Here is a 21890-nt window from a genome sequence, read left to right as displayed (position 1 = left end):
TATAATATTAGTCTAGAACATTATTAGCTTGTAATAATACAATCATCATACCTATTTATCTTGATTTAATTTTGCAACTATAACTACACCTGCTGTTGTTGCTGTAGTTGTTGTTGTTGTTGTTGTTGACCTTCAACAAATGACATTGCTTCTTCTTTATTGATCTCATTAACTGAACTAACTTTATTACTAAATGTTACTCCATAAAATTTATCACCACTCAATTGTAATAATTCAGGTCTAAAAGTAGTACAAATAAATTGTGCCCCTTGATTTCTTCCTTCATTGTCATTGTTATTGGTATTATTTCTTGATAATTGATAAATCAATTTAGCCACACTAATACGATATTGAGTATCAAGATTTGAATCAATTTCATCAAATAAATAAAATGGAGCTGGATCACAATTTTGTATAGCAAAAATTAATGCAATGGCACATAATGATTTTTGACCACCTGATAATTGTTCAATTCTTTGTTGTTCATCATTTTTAGAATTAAATGATACTGATATAGCCACTCCTGAATAATTATCTATATCATCATCAGAATTATTATCAGAATCAGGGTTATCATTTTTCTTTTGCATAATTAAATTACCTGTACCTCGAGGTACTAATTTTTCAAATATTTGTTTAAAAGATTTAGCAACTTGATTAAAAGATTTTTTAATAGCATTATTTTTTTGTTGTTGTAAATTAATAATTAAATTTTCAATTGATGATTTAGAATTATTTAAATCAATTCTTCTTATTAATAAATCTTCTTTTTGTTTATTAAATAAATTAAATTGTTCAATAGCTTTTTTATTTATATGAGAATATTTTGTTAATTCTTGATTAATATCATTTAATTTATAAAGTAATTGATTTGAATTATATTGATCATATTTATTTGATTGAAATGCTTCTTCAGGTAAAACTCCCAATTGTCGAATTTTTTGATTAGCATCATCTTTCATTTGTAATTTAATCAGTTTTTGATTTAAAAGATTATTAGTTTGTTTCAGAAATTTTTCAATATTTTTAATGATTTTAATTTGTTGATTATTAGCTCGAATTAATTCTTGTTCACAATTATTGATTTCTTCATTGATTTTAGTTAAATTTTCAACAATTTGTAAATTACGCAGTTGACTAGTATCTAATTGAATATGTAAACTTTCTAATTCTTGTTGTAATTCTTCATATTCTAAATTGGTGGTCTTGCTATTAAAATTTTTTTGCTCGTGTTGTTGTTGCTGTTTTTGTTGTTGTTGTTGTTGTTGACGATATTTGTTTAATTTCGGTTGTAAATTATTAATCACTTCACTTTCTATTCCTGAAATCTTAGTATCCAATTCTGATGATCTAGTAACTATATTATCTAACTTAGATTCTAATTCAATGGCCAATTTAGATAATTCATCTAATTCATTTTGTTCTTTTTCAGTTAAAACTTGAGTGAATTCACTATTCAATTCCAATTCATATTGTTTCAAATTCACTTTAATTGAATTTTTTGTGTTTTGTAAATTATGTAAATTAGATTTTAATGATGATATTTCTTGATCTAAATTGAATTTTTTATTATTCAATTGAGATAATTCAATTTTAATTGGTTCTTTACTAACTGATAATCGATCTAAATCTCGAACATTCAATTGTAATTCATTATTCAATTTATTTAATCGAGAATTTATTGATTCAATTTCTTCTGTCACTTTTATTAACTCTCTATTAGTTTTCTCTAATTCTTGTTTCTTTCTTGCTTGGATTTTAAGGGCATCAATACGAGAATTTTTATAATCACGATACCCTCCTGATAAAACCCCTCTAGTATCAACTCTATCACCATCTAATGTGATACAACTCAATTTATATTTACGAGATAATTCACCACCTTTCAGTAATTCACTAACAACAAGAGTTTTACCAAAAATATGTTTGATGGCCTTGTAAACTTGTTCATTATATTTCAATTTCTTTATTAATGGAAGACATTGATTTTCATGAGAATCAGGATATTCAATTTCAATATTATCAATACGATTCAATGGAACAAATGTCACTCTACCGGATTTATTACGAATTAATTCTTCCATTATCGTAGCAGCAGTGACATCAGTATCAACAACAATATGAAATAAAGAATTACCAGCAATGACTTCTGCTGCTGTTTTATACTTGTCATTAACATTAAACAATTCAGCAACAGTTCCATACACACGATCAGATAAATTCAATCGTTGAGCTATTTGTTTTACTGCAGCAATACCTTGAGCTTGAGCTCTATCCATAGTTTGATTAACTACATTAGTGGCATTGGTCAAATCATTGGTTAATGAATCATGAACACTTTTCAATCTAATTTCATCACGCCACAAAACTTTTCTTTGATCCACCAACTGAGTGATTTGTTGTTTTGAATCATTAATAGTTGTTTTCAAATTAGCAAGGGTTTTGATATGTTCTTCATCATTTAAGGAATCGTTTAATTTTTTTATTGATTCCGATAATTCTTCTAAACTAGATTCTCTAGTTTTCACTTCATTGGAAATATGACGCATTTCTTGATCTTTATCAATGATTTGTCGTTTCAATTTTGCAATTTCATTATTCAACCATGAATCACGATCTTTTTTATTGATAAATTTCAGAAATCTATTTTGCTTAGAGTATAATGCTCTTTGTTTTGAACTTATCTCCAATAACTGTTGTTTTAAATTTGATTCTTCTTGTTGTAATTTGTTTAGTTCCGGTTTATAATGAGAAATTTCTTGTTTATGTTGATGTATTTCCAATTGAAGATTATCAATTTGTTCATTAATATGAATGTATTGTTCTTTAGATAATTCATTATTTAATGACAATTCTCGTAATTTGATCTCTTTTTCAGCAATAATTTTCAATAATTGATCACAATCTAAATCAGATTGTTCTTTTTCTAATTTCAAAACTTTGGCAGAAATTTTCAATTCATTAATTGAATCTTGTAATTCAACACATAATTTTTCTCGTTTTTCTAATTCAATTAAATCTTGTTTACTTTCTTGTAATATTGATTGATGTTTTTCTTCTAATTCTTCCAATGATTCATTTAATTCATTATATTCTCTATCGAAAATATTAAATTCTAAAATTTTTTTCAATTTATCTAATTTTTGGAAATTTTTCAAATCAGAACTTTCAATTTGTAAATCTTTTAATCGTTCTTCAATACTAACCAAAGTTTCATCAATTCTTGTTCGTTTCAAATTCGATTGATTCATTTCTTTCATTGATTCTTTCAATTTATTTTCGAAAACATTGGCTCCACTCACTTCTTTCAATAAATTCAATCGTTCATGATTTTTAGAATTGGTTAAACTAGTAATTCTACCTTGAGGTACAATATAATAAGGATTTGATCGAGAAAATCCGGCACTCTCTAAAAGATTCATAATATCTGATCGAGTAGCAGATTTCCCATCTAAAGAATAATCATCTTTTTTCAATCCAATTGTACGTCTAATACTAATTTCTGGTTTATTTATTGGGAAACGACCATCGGCATTATCAAAGATAATTTCAACATAGGCTGACATAACTGTACCAGATCCTTCATGAATCAACCCTTGTCTTTCTTCTCTTGACATATGAGTATATGCATCACTCAATACAAATCTAATGGCAGCAAAGAAATTTGATTTCCCTGATCCATTACGACCAACAACAACATTACAATGAGGAGAAAGTAAATCAATTGTAGTAGTGTTTTTATAGGTCTTGAATCCTTGAATAATGATCTTCTTGATATACATATTGCTTTATCGTTAGCAAATAACCACTCCAAGTATTGTGTTGCAGTTTAAATAAAGTTGGGTGTTAGTAGTAAATTGGAATTCTTTTAATTGATTGATAGAATATATGAAGAAACAAAAAAAAAAAAAAATAGTATCAATAAACAAGACGCGTCCTTCATTTTTTTTTGGCAACACCACCACTCCCCCCGAAATCCCATTACTAAGAGTTTTGAACAAAGTACACACAAACACCAAATAGAGATTTTACCAGAAAAGTTCCTTGTTCTAATATCTATATCAAGGGTTAACATATCTATTGTCAATGGATTTCATGTCATTTGCAATATGATTATTTTATTTGAAACTGTATATTCTTCCTATCATTCATTTCCTGGTTGAGTGTTCATAAATTTCCTGCACAAAACCCCAGTTTCAAGGAAGAAAGAAAGAGATTTCATTTCTCATTTGTGTGTGTGTGTGTGTGGGTGTGTGTGTGGCGAAAACACCATCTGGAAGAAATTTTAAAGTTTTGTCGGTTTTTTATCAATTATTATCGTCATCGAAACATCCACTATATAAAATCTTAAAAATTTTTTTGACCAACCCAATTCGTTTTATTTTTTTTTTAAAAAAATGGCAGGAGGAAGAAAGAGGAAAAACGAGGTTAAGAAACCAAATCCTATTGCAAGATCAACTGCAGCAATTTTTCAAGATATAAATAATTTAGATGAATTAGAACCAAACCCACAACCAAAAACTGAAATTGAAATTAACCAGGAATCCAATGATGAACCAACAGGTAATCCTGAAGATGATATTGCCAATGCTAGTTTCCCATTCAACTATTTGTATCGAGTACAAGATCATTTAAATGAGAATATGTCAGTAGTACATGGTGTTCAATGTTTGGTTTGTTTATTTTTCATTCAAATGGTATATTTAGATAGAGTTAAGATTATTAATTATTCTAAAGATGAACATTTACCTATGCAAATAATTGCTGTTATTTTTTTCAATTGGGTAGGAGTATTTCTTTGTACTGTTTTAGGGATTGTTAAGAATAAGAATAAAAATAAAAATGAAGGAAACAAAATGATTACAGATTTCAATTATATTTATAGTTTATTACTCCCGGCATTATTAAATATTTTACATTTTAATAAAGATTGGCTTTTAGTTAATCTTTCATTAAATTATTTTATTATTGATTCAATGAATCCTATTTTCAATTTATTTTCATGTTTAGGATTTTATGAAGTTTATAAAGATGAAGAAACTACTTTGATTTCAACATTTCAATTTGGTCAATATGCAACAATCTTTTTGGTATTCCAATATATATTAAATTATATAAATACTGAAGAAATTGATGATGAAGATAACAACATTATTAAATCAAGAATAACTTTGAAAAAACTGGAAATTCATTTGATCATATTATTACTTATTAATATCTTGTTCAATCCGGCATTTACAAATGGAGATGTTTTACCCATGAAAATATTCCAAAAACTTATTATTAGTTTTATTATTTCAAGTTTTTTCACATTCCCAATTGTTAGTTTCACTCCAGGAATTCTTATTATTTTAATTTTTGGTGGGATTTTTTATGGATTTACAATCTTTCAATTAACCCCGATTTTGAATGATAACGCTCTAAATTGGTTATATAATTATGTTATAAAAGATGAAACAAGAATTTACATTCTTTCAATATGGGTGATCATGTCCATGACTATTATTCCAATTGTATTTTATTTTGCCAATTATTTGAAACTTAATACTAGAAGAAAGATTTGGCATGGTTTAATGGTAATTGCATTATGTTTCACCCTGGAAATATTATTTGATCAAATTGAATTTACATTAATAAGTTTATTAGGAACATTAATTGTTTTCATGGTGGTAGAAAGTGTTAGATACAATAGAATTTCTTATATTGGAGAATTCTTACACAAGACTTTAACTGTTTTCCAAGATGCAAAAGATTTACAAGGACCTTTAAATTTGTCTTACATTTATTTATTAGTTGGGGTTACTATTCCTATAGTCTATGATTATTTGATCAATAAAGATACTGTCACTATTATCCGATACAGTGGATTGATCACTTTAGGTATTGGTGATACTTTTGCTTCAGTTATTGGTAAACGTTTTGGTACTTTTAAATGGAAGGGAAGTAATAAATCAATACAAGGAACAATTGCTTTTATTGTAAGTGTATTTCTTTGTATTTATGGAGTTGATTATTATTTGACCCATAATAATACAAATTATCATCCAATTAAAAATTGGGAAAATGCTTTTGTCACTATACTTTTAGCAGGATTCTTGGAAGGAACATGTGATATTAATGACAACTATCTTATTCCAATATTTTTCCCCATTTCCTATCAATTGTTAAACAAAAGCTACAAATAAGTAAGTTAAAGACTATAATAGTTAGATTAATTCTAATATAAATATATATATATATATATGTGTGTGTATTTGTATTTGTATAAAGTAATGAACAATTTGGATTAAGTATCCTCAACTTTCATGGTTTCTTCTGTTTTTTTTTGCAACTGGTGACGACGATGATGGCTATGTCTAAGGCGCGTGTATGCCTTGAGTTTATTGTCGTGCAGATCGTACCAATGCATGGATACACGTGAATCAATCCTTAATTAATTAAAGGGGGAGTGAGAGGGAAGTTAATTTTGCCTTCCCTTCGCTTCCTTTTAGTAATAACATCGTCGTATAGAAAAGAATAATGAAATCAAGAAAAGTTTTGAAAATCGAATCATAATTGAACAATTAATAAACCATTTTTTTTTTTTTTTTAATTCTAGCCCGGTTGTTTCTATTACTATTACTATTTACCTCAAATTTGACTTGGATTTTATATTCATATTTAGAAAGAAAAAGAGAAGTTTTTTTTTTTTTTTTTTTTTTTTTTTTTTTTCATCAAACTTTTCTGAAATAAATCATGGATGTGAAAACACCTAGATCTAAAAAAATCTTTAATAGATCACAAATTATTGATTTAATAGCTGATGGGAAAGTCATTGTTATATATAAAAACAATGTATTAAATTTAACATCATGGATCAAAAAACATCCTGGAGGAGATAAAGCAGCTTATCATATGATTGGGAAAGATGCTACTGATGAAATGCATGCTTATCATTGTGATGAAACTGTTGATACTTTTAAACGATTTAAAATTGGTGAAATAGAAGGTTCAAGATGGGAGAATTTGTTACCTCCAATTCAAGGTGGGATTTATTTAAAAGGTGGTCATCATCATGAGAATCGTCACAATAATAATAATAAGGAAACTTTGGATAATAAATTAGATAATGATAATTCAAATTCAAATTCAAATTCAAATTCTACTTCAGATTTGGAATGTTTAACAACAACTAATTCTTGTGATAGTATTGATAATAATTCTATTAGTGAAATAGATATTGCCAATTATAAAGGGGTTGGATTTATTCCTCTGGTAAAACCAGTTGTACCTCAAAATCAATTAGTTACTAAAACTAATATGGAAAAATTTTTCCCAATTATTAATGAAGAAATGAAAAAAAAAGTTATTAGAAATCCTAAAATATTATTAACCAATTATGATAATAAATTATCTCAAGAAGATGTTATGTCATTACCATCATTAGATTATGATTCTCAACGAATTTTACGTGATAAATATAATGAATTACATCAAACTATAATTGATTATGGATTATATAAATGTAATTATTGGGATTATTTCCGAGAAATTATGAAAATTGGATCATTGTTTCTTTATTCATTAATTTTTTTAAAATTAAATCAATTAATTTTAAGTGCTATATTTATAGGAATGGCATGGCATCAAGGTACTTTTATTGCTCATGATGCTGGTCATATTGGTATCACTCATAATTATCAAATTGATAATATATTTGGAATGATTATAGCTGATTGGTTTGGTGGATTAAGTTTAGGTTGGTGGAAAAGAAATCATAATGTTCATCATTTAATTACTAATGATCCAATTCATGATCCTGATATTCAACATTTACCATTTTTCGCCGTTAGTGTAAGATTATTTCAAAATATTTATTCAACTTATTATGATAAAATTTTACCATTTGATAAATTTAGTCAAATTTTAATTCCATTACAAAAATATTTATATTATCCTATTTTATGTTTTGGAAGATTTAATTTATATAGATTATCATGGACTCATGTTATTTATGGTCAAGGACCAAGACATGGGAAAGCTGCTTGGTTTAGATATTTTGAATTTTTCGGACTTTGCTTTTTTTTCTATTGGTTTTTTTATTTATTAGTATTTAAATCAATTGAAGGAAATTGGAATAAATTTAATTATATTATGATAAGTCATATAACAACAATGTTGGTACATGTACAAATCACATTATCTCATTTCCCCATGTCAACTGCTGATTTAGGAGTTAGTGAATCATTCCCTTCAAGACAAGTTAGAACTACTATGGATGTTGATTGTCCAGAATGGTTAGATTTTTTACATGGTGGATTACAATTTCAAGCTATTCATCATTTATTCCCAAGATTACCTCGTCATAATTTAAGAAAAGCTCAGCCATTTGTTATTAAATTTTGTGAAGAAGTTGGATTAAGTTATTCAATTTATGGTTTTGGTGAAGGTAATGAAATTGTTATAAGTAGATTAGCAGATATTGGTAAACAATGTTCAATATTTTTAGATGCAACAAGACATTATGAAGGAGATTTATATTAGATACACAAACATATATATATATATATATATATATAGATAGATAGATAGATTATTATGGTAAGAGCTTTTTCTTTTTCTTTTTATGTCTATGTCTATGTCTATTTCATAACATCATGATTTATTAAACCATGGTCATTTAACCATTTAATAAATTCTATTACTTTTTCATTTTCATTAGTCATATGATCTTTACTAACAAGATGTTTAAATAATGACAGTTTATTCATCAAAGTATTTTCTGTTCTATTGGAATATAATTTAGGTATTAAAATAGGAATTCCATTAATAAATTTCCGATAATGAGTTAATTCATTATAAGTTGATGTTATAGGATTTTCATTTATAGATTGCTTTTGATGATGTTGTTGTTGTTGTTGTTCATGTAAATTTTTACATTTATTACCAAATTTACATTTTTTATTAAGTTGATAAAATCGACATATATTTATACTTTTCAGCTTTTTAGTGAGTGTATTGGATGATTCATTGTCATTTTTCCTTTTATTGATGTTATCAGTTTTGATAATATCGTTATCGTTATCGTTATCCTTTTGTTGTTGTTGTTGTTGCCTTTTAAGTTCAATATTTTTATTTGTTGGCCAATTTCGTTTTCTTTCTTCTATCCATTTCGCTATATCTTCTTCAGTTTGTAAACTAATATTTGTACCTTGAATATATATTGTTTCATTTGTGTATGCCTTGGGAAGTGCTTTTTCCTCATGTTCATCATTTTCTTCCTCTTTGTCATCGTCATCATCATCATCATCATTATGATGAGTCAGATGATTTTGATTGTTGGTTTCATTACCCACTGACACATTATTTTGGATTTTAGAGGTAAGTTCTGGTTCTTTTGGAATCTCATTGGGTAAATGTGTAGGCAAATCAAATATAAACAGGTTATCCATTTTTAAAAAAGACTGTTTGGTTGTAATAGAATTGATCAAAAGATCTATGGGGCAGATGGTTTTTTTTTTTTTTTTTTTTTGTCGCTCTATACAACAACAACCAATTACTGTTGCAAATATTGATTTGAGTGCCACAATTACTTCATTATAAATTCACAAAATATCTTATTCAAGCTTTCGGCGTCTATGTGATCTACATTATAGTTGTATTTATACCACTGAATGCATCTCAACTTTAACCTCACCTGAATAACCCATCAACCCAATTATTCATCGCTGTCGTTCGTTGCCTTGTTAACACAAAATTAATGTATAAACCAACAAAAAGTGGTTCCTTAAATAATCATCATCATCATCATCATCAAGAGAACCATTCATTTTTTAAAGGACAATACTATCTTCTGTATTCTGATCATATGAACTCATAGATTCACCAGAAGTTACATTATTTTGTTAGAATATCCTCTTCCAGTATATATAAGAAAAAAAATATTACTGTTATGTTTACAATTAGAATTGGTAATTGAAATAACACTATATATAGTAATACTAAATTAAAAAACTATATGATTCATTATTATTACTATAGTCATCCCTAACATTACCTTTAATACCATTATAATAATAATAATTATCTTGACAATAATCATATTGATCATTTACAAATAAATCTTGCTGCTGTTGTTGTTGTAAATTTGGAGCCAATAAAGAATCAGATAATTTTCTACTTCTTTCATTAATTAAAATATTAGGATTATTACTTTTAATTAATAATTTTGTTTTTAAAATTTCATTATTATATTTAAAATACTGTTCTAATTTTAATATATTTGGAATTGATAAATTAGAGTTATCATCATTAACGACTGATAATGGAGGAACTTTGATTTTTGTCATTGATTTTTTAAAATCATTAGTTGATTCCAATACACATTGATCATCTTGATTATGATTATGATCATAATTATCAGATACAGTATCTAACATATTCCCTGGTGCAATTACTGAACCGGAATAATTGATTAATTCTTCATCGATATCGTCATAATACTCATACTCATAATCATCATCATCATCATCATCGATAATAGCACATTCATCATGGAAATGATAAGTAAATTGATTTAAAATGGCTGGTGGTAAAACCCCAATTTTTATAGGTTTATTATAATATGGTTCAATTGAACGTTTTCTTGCTTTGATATCAACATTGGTATCAGTAGGTTCATTGTCATTGGTGATATTTAATGGTGGAGCATATTTTAATTGAGTATTAGTGATACTTGGTAGATCTGGTGATACAATTGAATAATTTCTATTGTTACTAGGTTTTATTGAAGTTAAATTGGAAATAAAGTATGGTTCTTTTGTCATAGAATCAAAGATGATAATGATGATAAAAAGAAAATAAAAAAGAGGGGGCAAAACAACAAATAATGATTTTTTTAAAAAAAAAAAAAGATTTTCAATTGATTGTATATATATATATATTTCTGTATAATCAATAATAATAATAATAAAAATTAGTTATCTTTTTTATTTCTTATCTATTATGACTTGTGATTTGCTTAGTTTTTGTTTTTTTTTTGCAATGGGATGAATGATGGATTTAGTAGCAGTAGCAGCAGCAAATTCAGAGATAAGAGATTCGGAATTGGAACCTGCATAAAGAACAACAACAGCACAATATTTTTTGGAACCACACACACACACACACACACACACACACACTCACACACAAACATATGCACTCTTGTTGGCGTTATGGGGTTAACCTCGGATAAGTGCGTGGGCATGCGCACACGACTTATATTAGGTATATATAGCTGGACAATTTCCCCTCTCGACGTCGAGTCGCAGAAGAGGAATTGAGAAACTTTCTAAGAATATATATACTTAGTAGGAGCTCTCCCACAAAAAGTCCTACAGATTAGAAGTTATTACAAGTACTCAATAGCAAATTTAGAGACCCCATCTCCTCCTTCCGGAGCGATAACGCAAAGGAGATGCCAAGTAAGGCTCTATTAGCTACAATAGGTATCGATAGAGATGAGATACCTGGTTATTCGTTCGTCCTCAATGGACGTATCAAAAGAGCGAATAGAACCATGATTTCCATCATACGAAAAATACCACTATCCTTTGGTCCGTATCTTTTTCTCCAAGAAAATCTAATACAAATTTTTTCCACTACACCACATCAGCTATTCTATAACAACCACTACACATTACCTTTCATTTCACTTTGGTCAAGATTTACTTATTAAAGTCAATTCTCCAAATGAAGCAATCTCTCTCGGCATTTCCCATTCATAACAAGCTAATTCCAGATACCGTCAAAGGTACATTTTTGGGTTACGGGAGCGACAGCTATTCTTACGTGGTCATGTTTTAAACACTCAACTATCCTATTCGTCTTACGACAAATGTTACAGTTTTACCATCTTTCGACAATATTTTCTCATTTTTTTCCCGAGTGAACATTGATGATGTCAATAACATGAAAGTCAGCTTTGATCGACTCGAACAAGTATATGATGGTACTATCAGCGACGCCGAAAAGCCGCCTTTAACATTTTTAAGTCCCGAGTTAGTTGACACTACTTCGACTACAAACACAACTGAATCCAATACGTCACCAGACCCAAATATCAATCCTCCTTCTGAAAACCATGCTGATGACGACAATTTATTGGATAAATTACAACAGAAATACCCTCAATTGGCAACCTCAATTAAGAGTAAATTAAAAGAGATCGATTCTCACTTATTCCAGGATCCCTCAACTGATAGTTCAGAATCCACCACCACCAACTCCAGACGTACCAATAATTGATTCACCACCTACATCACTTCACGAGGCTACAAGGACTCAAGAATCCACCATTATCGACCCACCAAGTGATGTTAGGAATACCTCTCTGGAAGTTCCAATTGTTCACAACACACAGGACGCTATCACTGATATCCACACTCACTCATCAGATCCAAATACGAACGGATATTCCAAATGGGACGAATTGTAACCCGGAACGGCTTGCCACCACTGATGAAGTGAAACCTATCCAAGTTTTTGCTAGGAATAACTCAATGACGTCTAATACGAGCTCTTTTCAAAACAATTCTATGGATACCATCTCAGATCCCGAAGAGACACCGCCTGCTGGCCAAAATGCAGACTCAGAGGATCACGAACAAGTTTCAGGTTTGGATGTTCCATCAACGGATACATCTACTATCACACAAGACACATTGAAAGACAGTCTTGATGAGACATCAAAGGGAATTACATATACTGATTTGGAGCTAACGGCCGATGCTTCTAAATCTCCCGTCTCCCAAGATTTGTATCACATTACTACAACCGAAGGTGAATCTCCGACTACTTCCAATAGTGTGATACAATCCCTGTCTCTTCAGCTGAAGAATTGGTGAACTCATCAGCCAGCACCAAAGAGAGTGCTGTTGTCCCTCCAACTCCATCTCCACCACCTCCAGATGGAGAGTTGATAGAAGGCAATACTACACCAGCCACTTTGCAAAAACATATCATATGGATAGTATAAACCAATATAATGGTGGCGGGAAGCTTTACCTGATACTACCAACAACACCTCCCAGAAGGAGGACACTACTACTACTACTAGTACAACAACAAAAGACTTCAGTAGTAACAACACCCCTGACCATGATGACTCCAAGTCATCCACAACTAAATCCACTCGAAAATCAAGAAAGCGTCCACGTCCTGTGGATCACGACAACAACGAAACCAATCCCGTTGTTACAAAATTTGGACGCACAATTCACTCACCCCAAAACGGGTACTTATACCAAACTGTCAAGAAAGTATCTCCACGTGACCCTCACTGGAAAGAAGCCAGATTTAAAAGAGATTCAATTCCTCATTGACAAAGATATATTTGAAGCAATTCACCCGATCACAAAGCAACGGGAAAAAAATACTTTGTACCTGTTGGGTTGATACATTCAAAGAAAATGACGAGAAACACACAGTATATAAGAGTCGCTGGTGTGGTCATGGGCAACTTTCAAGTTGCAGGCGATTCATACGAAGTGGGGAAGACATCCTCACCCGTTGCTGATTTTTTATCCATCCGTCTTCTTATTGCCCTTGCAACAGAATTGGGTTGTTTTTGTTGAACATTTAGACATTTTCAACTGCTTACTTAAACGCCCGATTACACGGCGAACAAATATTTTGCTACCCACCACCTAGACACCATAATGACAAAAAAAAAAAAAAAAAATGGTGTTTTTTTTTTTTTGGCGTCTAAAAGCTGCATTATATGGCATGCGACAGGCTGGGGGGTATTATTGGTACCAAAGAAATTTCTACCACACTTCAAGAATTTCAACTCATCGAATTAAAAGTTGGGAACGGCATTTTTTTTTTTTATCAACATTTACCTAATGCTTAAGTTTTTCATAATTGACGTTTACATTGATGATTTACTCATTCTTGGTTCAACCTGTGAGATTATTGTTAATTCCGGACAGAAGGTTGTAAAACCAAGTATAAATTAAAACAAAAGTTTTGAACACCTTGATAAATTAAGCGTAATGATGAAGTATCACCGAGTATGGAGCATTATTTCAGCATCAAATGTAACTTTAATTTAAAAATGATTTCATTAGCAAAATACTTGTTATTGGGATAGTAATAAGCCTCCTCGTCAACGTAAATTGGAGGAACAGTATCTGAAGTTAATACATAATCCTTTAAACCTGGAAAATGTTTCCAAATTTCTGAAAACATATCTTGCCACTGACCACCAGTGTTTGGTGACAAATGGGGAATGTCCTTATACTTAGCAACAAACTGGTCACCACAACTGATACCTCTGTTAATAATACGGGTAGACTCGCCAGATGGGAGTTCCGAGAGGAGTAATGTTGTTCGAGTTGATCATCATCTGTTGAAAATAATGCACCATATATAATCTTCCATGTTGGAAAAACCATTAGTAGTGGGTCAAATTTTTTTTGAATAAAATCTTTAGTGATAGGATTGTTCTCAGAAGGGGATGAAGACATCGTGGATTTTGAAATGGCAGATAAATAAAATTAAAAAAAAACTAGTTTTTGACTTCTAATCTATAGGAACTTTTCTAAGAATACATACATATATATACTTCCTAGGGGCTCTACAACAAAAAGTCCTTACATCTCTTTGTCTCTTTTGGAAACGTGGCCATTTCCATTAATATATTTTATCTATCTATCATAGTAATAATAATAATAGTTTATCATATCATATCCATATGGAAGAGAAGAGAAGAGAAGTATAATTCATTATAGTCAACGTCATACCCAATTTGTGTATTGCGAGATCTATCTCTCCGCCAGTACCCCAATAATAATTCAAATTTTTCCAAATCGTTAATTTAAATAAGCATCTCCCCCACCACCACCACCAACCAATACAAATCAGGTTAATTATTTTTGAAGAAAAAAAAAAAAAAACCATTATACTCCAAACATTGATTTATTTGTATAAATCATTTAAAAAGTGGTTAAACCCAAAAAGGGGGCAAAGGGGAACAGTTTTTCATTTCGTATTTATGATTTTGGGTAGGGGGCGATTAATTTTTCTCAATTTCCCACGACACCGAACGTACTAGTAGTAGTAGTAGTGGTAGTAGTTGTGATTACAAAATACATTATTATAAATTTATTTATCAACAAAGAACAAGAAGAACAAGAAGAAGAACAAAAAGAAGAAGAAGAAGCAAAAAAGAATGGCTAAAGAAGTAAATATAATTATGCATAGTCCATAGTCCAGAAATCTACATTACATTGAATTGTTGGAATATGGAAGTGTAACCCACCATCGTGTAATTCAAGTCTTAGTACAAAAAACGATGAGCAAACAGAAGAGACAAGCACTTTGTGTCATTGTAATATGAACAGACAGACAGACAGATAGATAGAATGATAGCGAATGATAGCTTTAGACGAGAAAGCTGAATATATATATATATATATAAAAGGAGACTAAAGGCCTTCTAATTTAAGCAAAGTAGTATAAGATAGAGAATAACGAGAATAACGAGAATATATATATATATAATATGTGCGGTATGTATACATAAACTATGTCATGATTTCTTGAGTTAACTCTGTGACACTGCACTAAATCTAACAGTTATAATTGTTAAATCAAACAGCTTCAGCTTTAAAACAACTTCCCTTTAAATTCTCTTTTTGTCACTTTTTTTGTCACTTTCTTTCTTTCTTTCTTTCGTTGATGTTACAAAGGGACTCTTATGGATAGAATATAATAAAATAGAATAGAATATAATAATAATAATAAAAAAAAAAGAGAACACAATTAAGAACTAAAGAAATAGCATGTGAAATGGATTATTATTAGTTTGTTATAATTTCAACAACAATTTACATCATAAGGATATATATATATATATATATATATATAAATTAAAACTTATCATTTCTAAACGAGTGAGATTTACCAAAGGTAGAGAGAGAGAGAGAGAATTTACAATTTAAGTTAGACGAGGCTTGGGTAGACGAAACATAATTCTTCTTCTTCTTCTTCTTCTATATCTACTACTTCTATCTAGTATTATTTGATTGATGACGTAAATATAATGAATTGGAAATTTAGAAGCAAACCAAAAACCAAAAACCAAAAAAGCAAACCAAAAAAAGCAAACAAAAACAAATTTCAATAAAATAAGTTAATCATCATTATTTAAGTCAAAGGAAAAATAGTTAAATTTATTGATATATATGGAAAATAATAAAATCACATTCTTAAATATTCAAATATTTTCTTCTTCATCATCATCATCATCATTTTATTTGATTGATTACTTATACTACCCTTGAATTGGATTGGATTAAACCAAATAATAATATATTACTATTACTATTACTATTACTATTTTATTTAGTTTGTTGAAATGTCTCACTTTTATGCACAATTGAATAAAGAAATAATAACGTCAATCTCCTTGCATTAAATTGTTTATTTGCCACTACTACTACTATTACTACTACTACTACTATATTCAATTTCTATATTATATCTTTTTCCGCTTCTACTTCCGCTTCTATTTTTCTTTTTGTAGTTTACTGGTGTAGTAGTAGTAGTTGATTAATTTATCTTTTTTTGGGGGGTTTAATATGATTGATTATGAATTCTAGATTCAATAATAGGAGAATGTTCCATTTTAGTTGTTTTGTTGATTGGTGTTATATTTTGATCTTACTCTTTATTTCTTATTGTGTAATATTATACCATCCTAATTTTGGTTTTGTATATTAGGCAATTGTCGATTATTTGTGCCGTTGCACCATGTTAATCATATATACATCATCAAAAAAAGTTCTGCAACTTTAAGGAGGAGAATTTGTTGTTTTATCTCTGTTTTGGTTTAACTCTTTCTACTTTGTATTTGTATTTTGCTATTCTAAATTTAAACAACAATAATTATATCATTTAAATTTGCCACCATCTCTACCTCAACCACCTTCGCCACCACCACCACCATTCATAATTGGGTAGTGGTGGAGAAGGTGGTGGAGGGGATCTTAATTGATTATAAATCTGATCCTGCATATATTAGAGACAAAAGTTAGACAAATATACTGTATATAAGCAATTTCAAATTATTATTTTTTAGTTATCATATGGTTTCACTAAGGACTTGGCACATAACCGTGAATATAATTTTTTTTCACTTAGACAACGATTATTAATAATTGTTTACAAATTGAGTAGGATTATAAAGATTTTCCAATATGATATTGTCACTATTGTTGTTGTTGTTACTAGTAGTAGTAGTAGTAGTAGTGATAAAGATATTTGGAATGAGAATTGATTGACTTGTTTTTAATTTTGTGTAATGTCTCACATTCCTGCAATAAGGATTATATATATATATATAACTATGTATGTGTTTTCTTGTTTTTTTTTTTTTTTTATCAACTTGCACGACAACCCAATCTTTATTTTTTCCCATAGTTCCATACATTTTACAATAGAGATATATTCTAGAATGATAGTTAGTATTATTATTATTATTATTATTATTATTAATGTAGGAACTGATAGAAGAATAGTATAAGTGATAAAAAAAAAAAAAAAAAAAACACAAGAGGTAGAAAACCCTTTGTATATATTATTTATTCTCATAATATTTCTTGCTTTGCTTTTCCGTAGTGTATAATCTACAAATTGTTTGCTTGTGTAAGCAAACATGACTAAAATATTATTTATTTTATTTTATTTTTAGTTCTTGCAGGTGACTGTAAATAATGAATATTTTGGAAACAATTATATTATGGATGGTCAATCAATTTCTTTCTTCATTCTTCTTTCTTCTTTCTTCTTTCTCTACTCTTTCACTTCTTATTCGTGTTTAGTTGTTCTTTTTGCTCTTTTTTTCACTTAGTTAATTATCATTCGTACATACATACATACATACATACATTAAACCAGATTATTAGACCTTCCATCCTCCCCCCCCTTCCCAATCAGAATCCGTATATATATATAAACCTGACGATAGAATGGAATTCAGTTTTTTTTTTTTTTTTTGCTTCTTTTTATTTTACTTTGCTTTGATTTGATTTGTTTTGTTTTGATTTGCTTTGTTTTCTTTCAACATTTTACACCATTCTTCACCACCACTATAACTACAACCATTCAGATTAACTTTATTAATGGATATATTTTCAAAAAAAGGGGGAAAAGTAATACTTTTTTTTTGTTTTTAAATTGCTATTATCCATAAACTTATTAAACTTTCTTAGGCATGTATTAATTTTTATTGTCAGAAATGAATTTCATTTGGGAGTACTTTAAAGCTTTTTAATTTAACTTTACTTTACTTTTTGTTTTCAAATGACTCAATTCAAATGACTCAATTCAATTCAATTCAATTCAAACCATATACAAGTTTGTCAGTCTTTTTGTAATATTTAATTCTGACATAATGTCCACCACTTCTCTTAACAACAAAACAAAAAGAAAAAAAAAGATATTCGGATATATAATGTGAATCAAATCCGTCAGAGTTTAATTATTTTGTTTTTGTTTTTGTTTCCATGTGCATAATTCAATGGATGATTAATGATTAAATATTAATACGGAATTCCGTACATAACACACACACACACATACACACACAAATGGGAGAAAGAAATAAGAGGATGCAAACAAACAAACAAAAAGATTTTTTTTTTTTTTCTGGTGGTTGACAACTTTTTTGAGAGAGAAGAAGAAAGAAGAAGAAGGGGTTTGAAAATTTTATCCTATTCAAGTCTGTTTTTTTTTTTTTTTTTTTTTTTTTTTGCAACCACGGTCTTACTAAGATCAACAACCAATACTTTTAGTTGGTTTAATGTAAAGTTGACCTTGATTGACCTTGATTTGGTATGTTTCTTAAATGAAACCCATTATTATGATTAAAAGACAAAGAGAAAGAGAAAGAGAAAGAGGGATGAGAGGTTGTTGCCAATCCTTGTTTCCCCCACATATGTAAATGCATTCCATTTGTTTTTTTTTTTTTTTCAAATCCAATGAAAAGCTAAGGTCTCCAAAATGGAATTTTATTTTGGTTTTGGTTTTATTTTTGCAATAGATAAATTGGAATGAATACTAACCATCATCAAATGTAGACTATACTATACTATAATAATAATAATAATCATTATTATCATCATCCAACCAACCAACCAACCAACCAACCAACCAACCCATTCATTAATTAATTACAATTACAATTTCACTTTAACTTTAATTAAATTTATTTGTTTCATTGTGATAATGAGTACTGGATTACTTCCAATTTCTTGTATTTCTTGTCGGAAAAGAAAAATAAAATGTAATAGAATTAAACCTTGTGATCAATGTATGAAACGACATGTTCAATGTGAATTCCCAGAAAAATTTAGAAATATTAAAATTCAAGAAGATGAATTTAAATCTAAACCTAAACTTGAACTTGAACCTGGACCTGGACCTGAACCTGAACCTGAACTTAAACCTAAACCTAAACCAGAGCCGGAGTCTGAACCTGAACCAGAATTTGAACCTGAAAACACCATGAAATTGATTTATGATCATCCTAGGAAACCTTCTGATAATTCAAGTATCTCAACAAGTGGATCAGGATCGGGATCAGGATCAGGATCAGGATCATTAATGTCATCAGTACCAAGAGAATCAACCGATTCAACTGATTCAATGCCAACTAGTGCTGAAAGTGCCACAAATTCCGATTTTCTTGAAAAATGTTCAGTTATGAGAAATGATTCAATTGATAGAAAATCTTGTTCATCTTCATCAATAACACCTATAACAATTGATTCATTAAAAAGTTCAACTTTATCCACTACAGGTTTACCTACTGACACTGGCACTGGTACTAGCACTGGCACCGGTAATAGTTTAATAATCAATAATAATAATAATAATAATACTTCTAATCGGGAGATTTCTGATTCTGACAAATATAATTTATTGAAAGATGATTATGATATGATGAAGGCAGCAAATACTCATTTATTAAATAGTAATCGATTATTAACTCGTCAATTAGAAGAATTACAACAATCAATCCTTAATTCTTCTGGTCATGGTGGTGGTGGTAGTAGTAGTAGTAGTAATAATAATAATAATATTACTAATGCTATAAACAACAATTATAATAATATCATTAATAAGACTAAAGATTGTGATATTGGAAATGGAAATAGAAATGAAAGTATTAATTCAAATGGTAATTTTCTTCCAACATTATCTAGATGTGGTGATAAACGTGGTAATACATCTGATTCATATTCTGATGAATCACCACCAAATAAAAAAGAAAAAATTGGAGTTTTTGGTCATTCTAAATCTAGTTTCCCTAAAGATTCTGCTAGTAAAAATCAAGGAATATATTCCAATAATCAATTCATTGAAGATAGTGATAGTAATAGTAGTCAACAAAAAGAAACATCATCCTCATCAATTGATAGTGGTAGTAATAGTAGTAGCAGTAGTAGTAGTAGTAGTGGAGGTGAAATTGGTCCTACATTTAGTTTTCAACCATTATCTGAAGAACAAAGGGAATTATTTCATGGACGGAAAATTCATCGTGCCAAACGTAATAGAGGACAAGGACAAGGACAAGGACAAAGGCAAGGAGTTTTGGATCATCAATCATCGAATCAATTATCTTCAAATAAATATCGTTTAACAAATCGTCAATTAAAGCATAATTGGGAACAAGATGTTGATAATTATCAAGATCAAGAAACTATGAAATTTAATATTCAAATACAAAAAAGTTTGAAAAAAAAACCATTACCTATATTACCATCTTATTTATTAAAATATGATGATTTAGATAATAATATTAATAATAATAGTTCTGGTAGTAGTAGCAGTAGTAGTATTAGTAATAATAATACTGATTCTACTATTTATCAAGATGTTAATAAATTAAATTTTGAAGTGATTATTAAATTGGTGAAAAAATTTTTTGAAAATAATTTATATTATCGAACTTTTATATCAAGTAATCATGTTTTCAATTTTTTAAATGGATATAATAATGATAATAATACTGATGATAATGATTGGGAAAATGATGATGATTTATTATTGATATATATGATATTATGTTTATCTATTGAAAGATTAAGTCCTCAAGATTATGTTCAATTAAATTTATTACCTAATGGTTCATTAAATATTTGTACTAAATATCGGAAATATCTTACTCGTCAAGTTTTATATAAAAATTTTGAAAAATTAAAAATTAATTTAATTGATGAATCAATGATTACTATTCAAGCTTATATATTATGTTCAGAATGGTTATTTTTACAACAAAATTATGAAGAATGTTGGAAAATGATGTTTCATGCTTGTTCTATTTCTTATTCAATTGGATTACATATTATGAATCAATATCAAGCAACAACAACAACAACAATAACCAACAATAGTAGTGGTAGTAATGAACAAAATAAACTGTTTAAGAATGTTGTTGATACAACTATAGGAGAATCTAATATTAATAATGGGAAAAAAAATACCGTTAAATTAGAAGGTGATGAAATGAATGATGAAGAAGATTTAAATGCTCAACAATATCGTCTTTGGTATGCTCTTAAATATTTGACTTCAATAATTTGTTCTATATTTGGTCGACCAAATCCTATTTCTGTCCAAGTTGGTATGAATAATAATAATGGTAGTAGTAGTAACAGTAACAGTAACAGTACATTATTGGATCAAACAGATTGGAAATTACATATTTTACTTAAATCAGAATCAAGTGAATTGTTAAGATTATCAAATCTTATGTTGATTGAAAATCATCTGATTGATATTCCTATTGAAAAAATGATGTTATTAAAATCAAAATTTGATATTAATATTAAAATTTTAGAAGATTTTTATAAATTTATTGA

The 21890-nt window shown here is 28.8% G+C and overlaps 6 protein-coding genes across 6 annotated transcripts in view, besides 2 other annotated features; 3 read left to right on the top strand and 3 right to left on the bottom strand. All coding sequences in view use genetic code 12, as the record gives it.

Annotated features, from left to right (window-relative positions):
- Positions 1 to 83: 83 nt before the first annotated feature.
- On the bottom strand, positions 84 to 3782 carry CD36_82710 (structural maintenance of chromosomes protein, putative; the record flags this gene model as incomplete). The annotated part of the gene is made up of 1 exon (XM_002419156.1): positions 84 to 3782. One exon carries the CDS (start codon positions 3780 to 3782, stop codon positions 84 to 86), a length of 3699 nt encoding a protein of 1232 aa, XP_002419201.1.
- A 615-nt stretch (positions 3783 to 4397) lies between these two features.
- CD36_82700 (dolichol kinase, putative) lies at positions 4398 to 6185 on the top strand (the record flags this gene model as incomplete). Its single annotated transcript, XM_002419155.1, has 1 exon — positions 4398 to 6185. The coding sequence occupies one exon, from the start codon at positions 4398 to 4400 to the stop codon at positions 6183 to 6185; it is 1788 nt and encodes a 595-aa protein (XP_002419200.1).
- A 550-nt stretch (positions 6186 to 6735) lies between these two features.
- CD36_82690 (fatty acid desaturase, putative) lies at positions 6736 to 8523 on the top strand (the record flags this gene model as incomplete). The annotated part of the gene is made up of 1 exon (XM_002419154.1): positions 6736 to 8523. The coding sequence occupies one exon, from the start codon at positions 6736 to 6738 to the stop codon at positions 8521 to 8523; it is 1788 nt and encodes a 595-aa protein (XP_002419199.1).
- Positions 8524 to 8621: 98 nt separating this feature from the next.
- On the bottom strand, positions 8622 to 9431 carry CD36_82680 (zinc finger-containing protein, putative; the record flags this gene model as incomplete). Its single annotated transcript, XM_002419153.1, has 1 exon — positions 8622 to 9431. One exon carries the CDS (start codon positions 9429 to 9431, stop codon positions 8622 to 8624), a length of 810 nt encoding a protein of 269 aa, XP_002419198.1.
- Positions 9432 to 9980: 549 nt separating this feature from the next.
- On the bottom strand, positions 9981 to 10805 carry CD36_82670 (conserved hypothetical protein; the record flags this gene model as incomplete). The annotated part of the gene is made up of 1 exon (XM_002419152.1): positions 9981 to 10805. The coding sequence occupies one exon, from the start codon at positions 10803 to 10805 to the stop codon at positions 9981 to 9983; it is 825 nt and encodes a 274-aa protein (XP_002419197.1).
- Positions 10806 to 11185: 380 nt separating this feature from the next.
- Positions 11186 to 13777: a mobile genetic element (LTR, PBS + ORF fragments).
- A 1480-nt stretch (positions 13778 to 15257) lies between these two features.
- Positions 15258 to 15599: a mobile genetic element.
- A 3652-nt stretch (positions 15600 to 19251) lies between these two features.
- Positions 19252 to 21890, top strand: part of CD36_82590 (fungal zinc cluster transcription factor, putative) — a gene marked incomplete at both ends in the record, with an annotated part of 4821 nt that continues 2182 nt past the window's right edge. Inside the window, one exon of the mRNA XM_002419151.1 lies at positions 19252 to 21890. This exon is cut by the window's right edge and continues 2182 nt beyond it. Coding sequence (XP_002419196.1) covers positions 19252 to 21890 — 2639 coding nt within the window.

The sequence above is a fragment of the Candida dubliniensis genome, chromosome 3 (assembly GCF_000026945.1).
Source record: "Candida dubliniensis CD36 chromosome 3, complete sequence".
NCBI classification, from domain to species: Eukaryota; Fungi; Ascomycota; class Pichiomycetes; order Serinales; family Debaryomycetaceae; genus Candida; species Candida dubliniensis.
The sequence above is the reverse complement of the archived record's forward strand: the minus strand, read 5'-3'. Positions and strand labels throughout refer to the sequence as shown.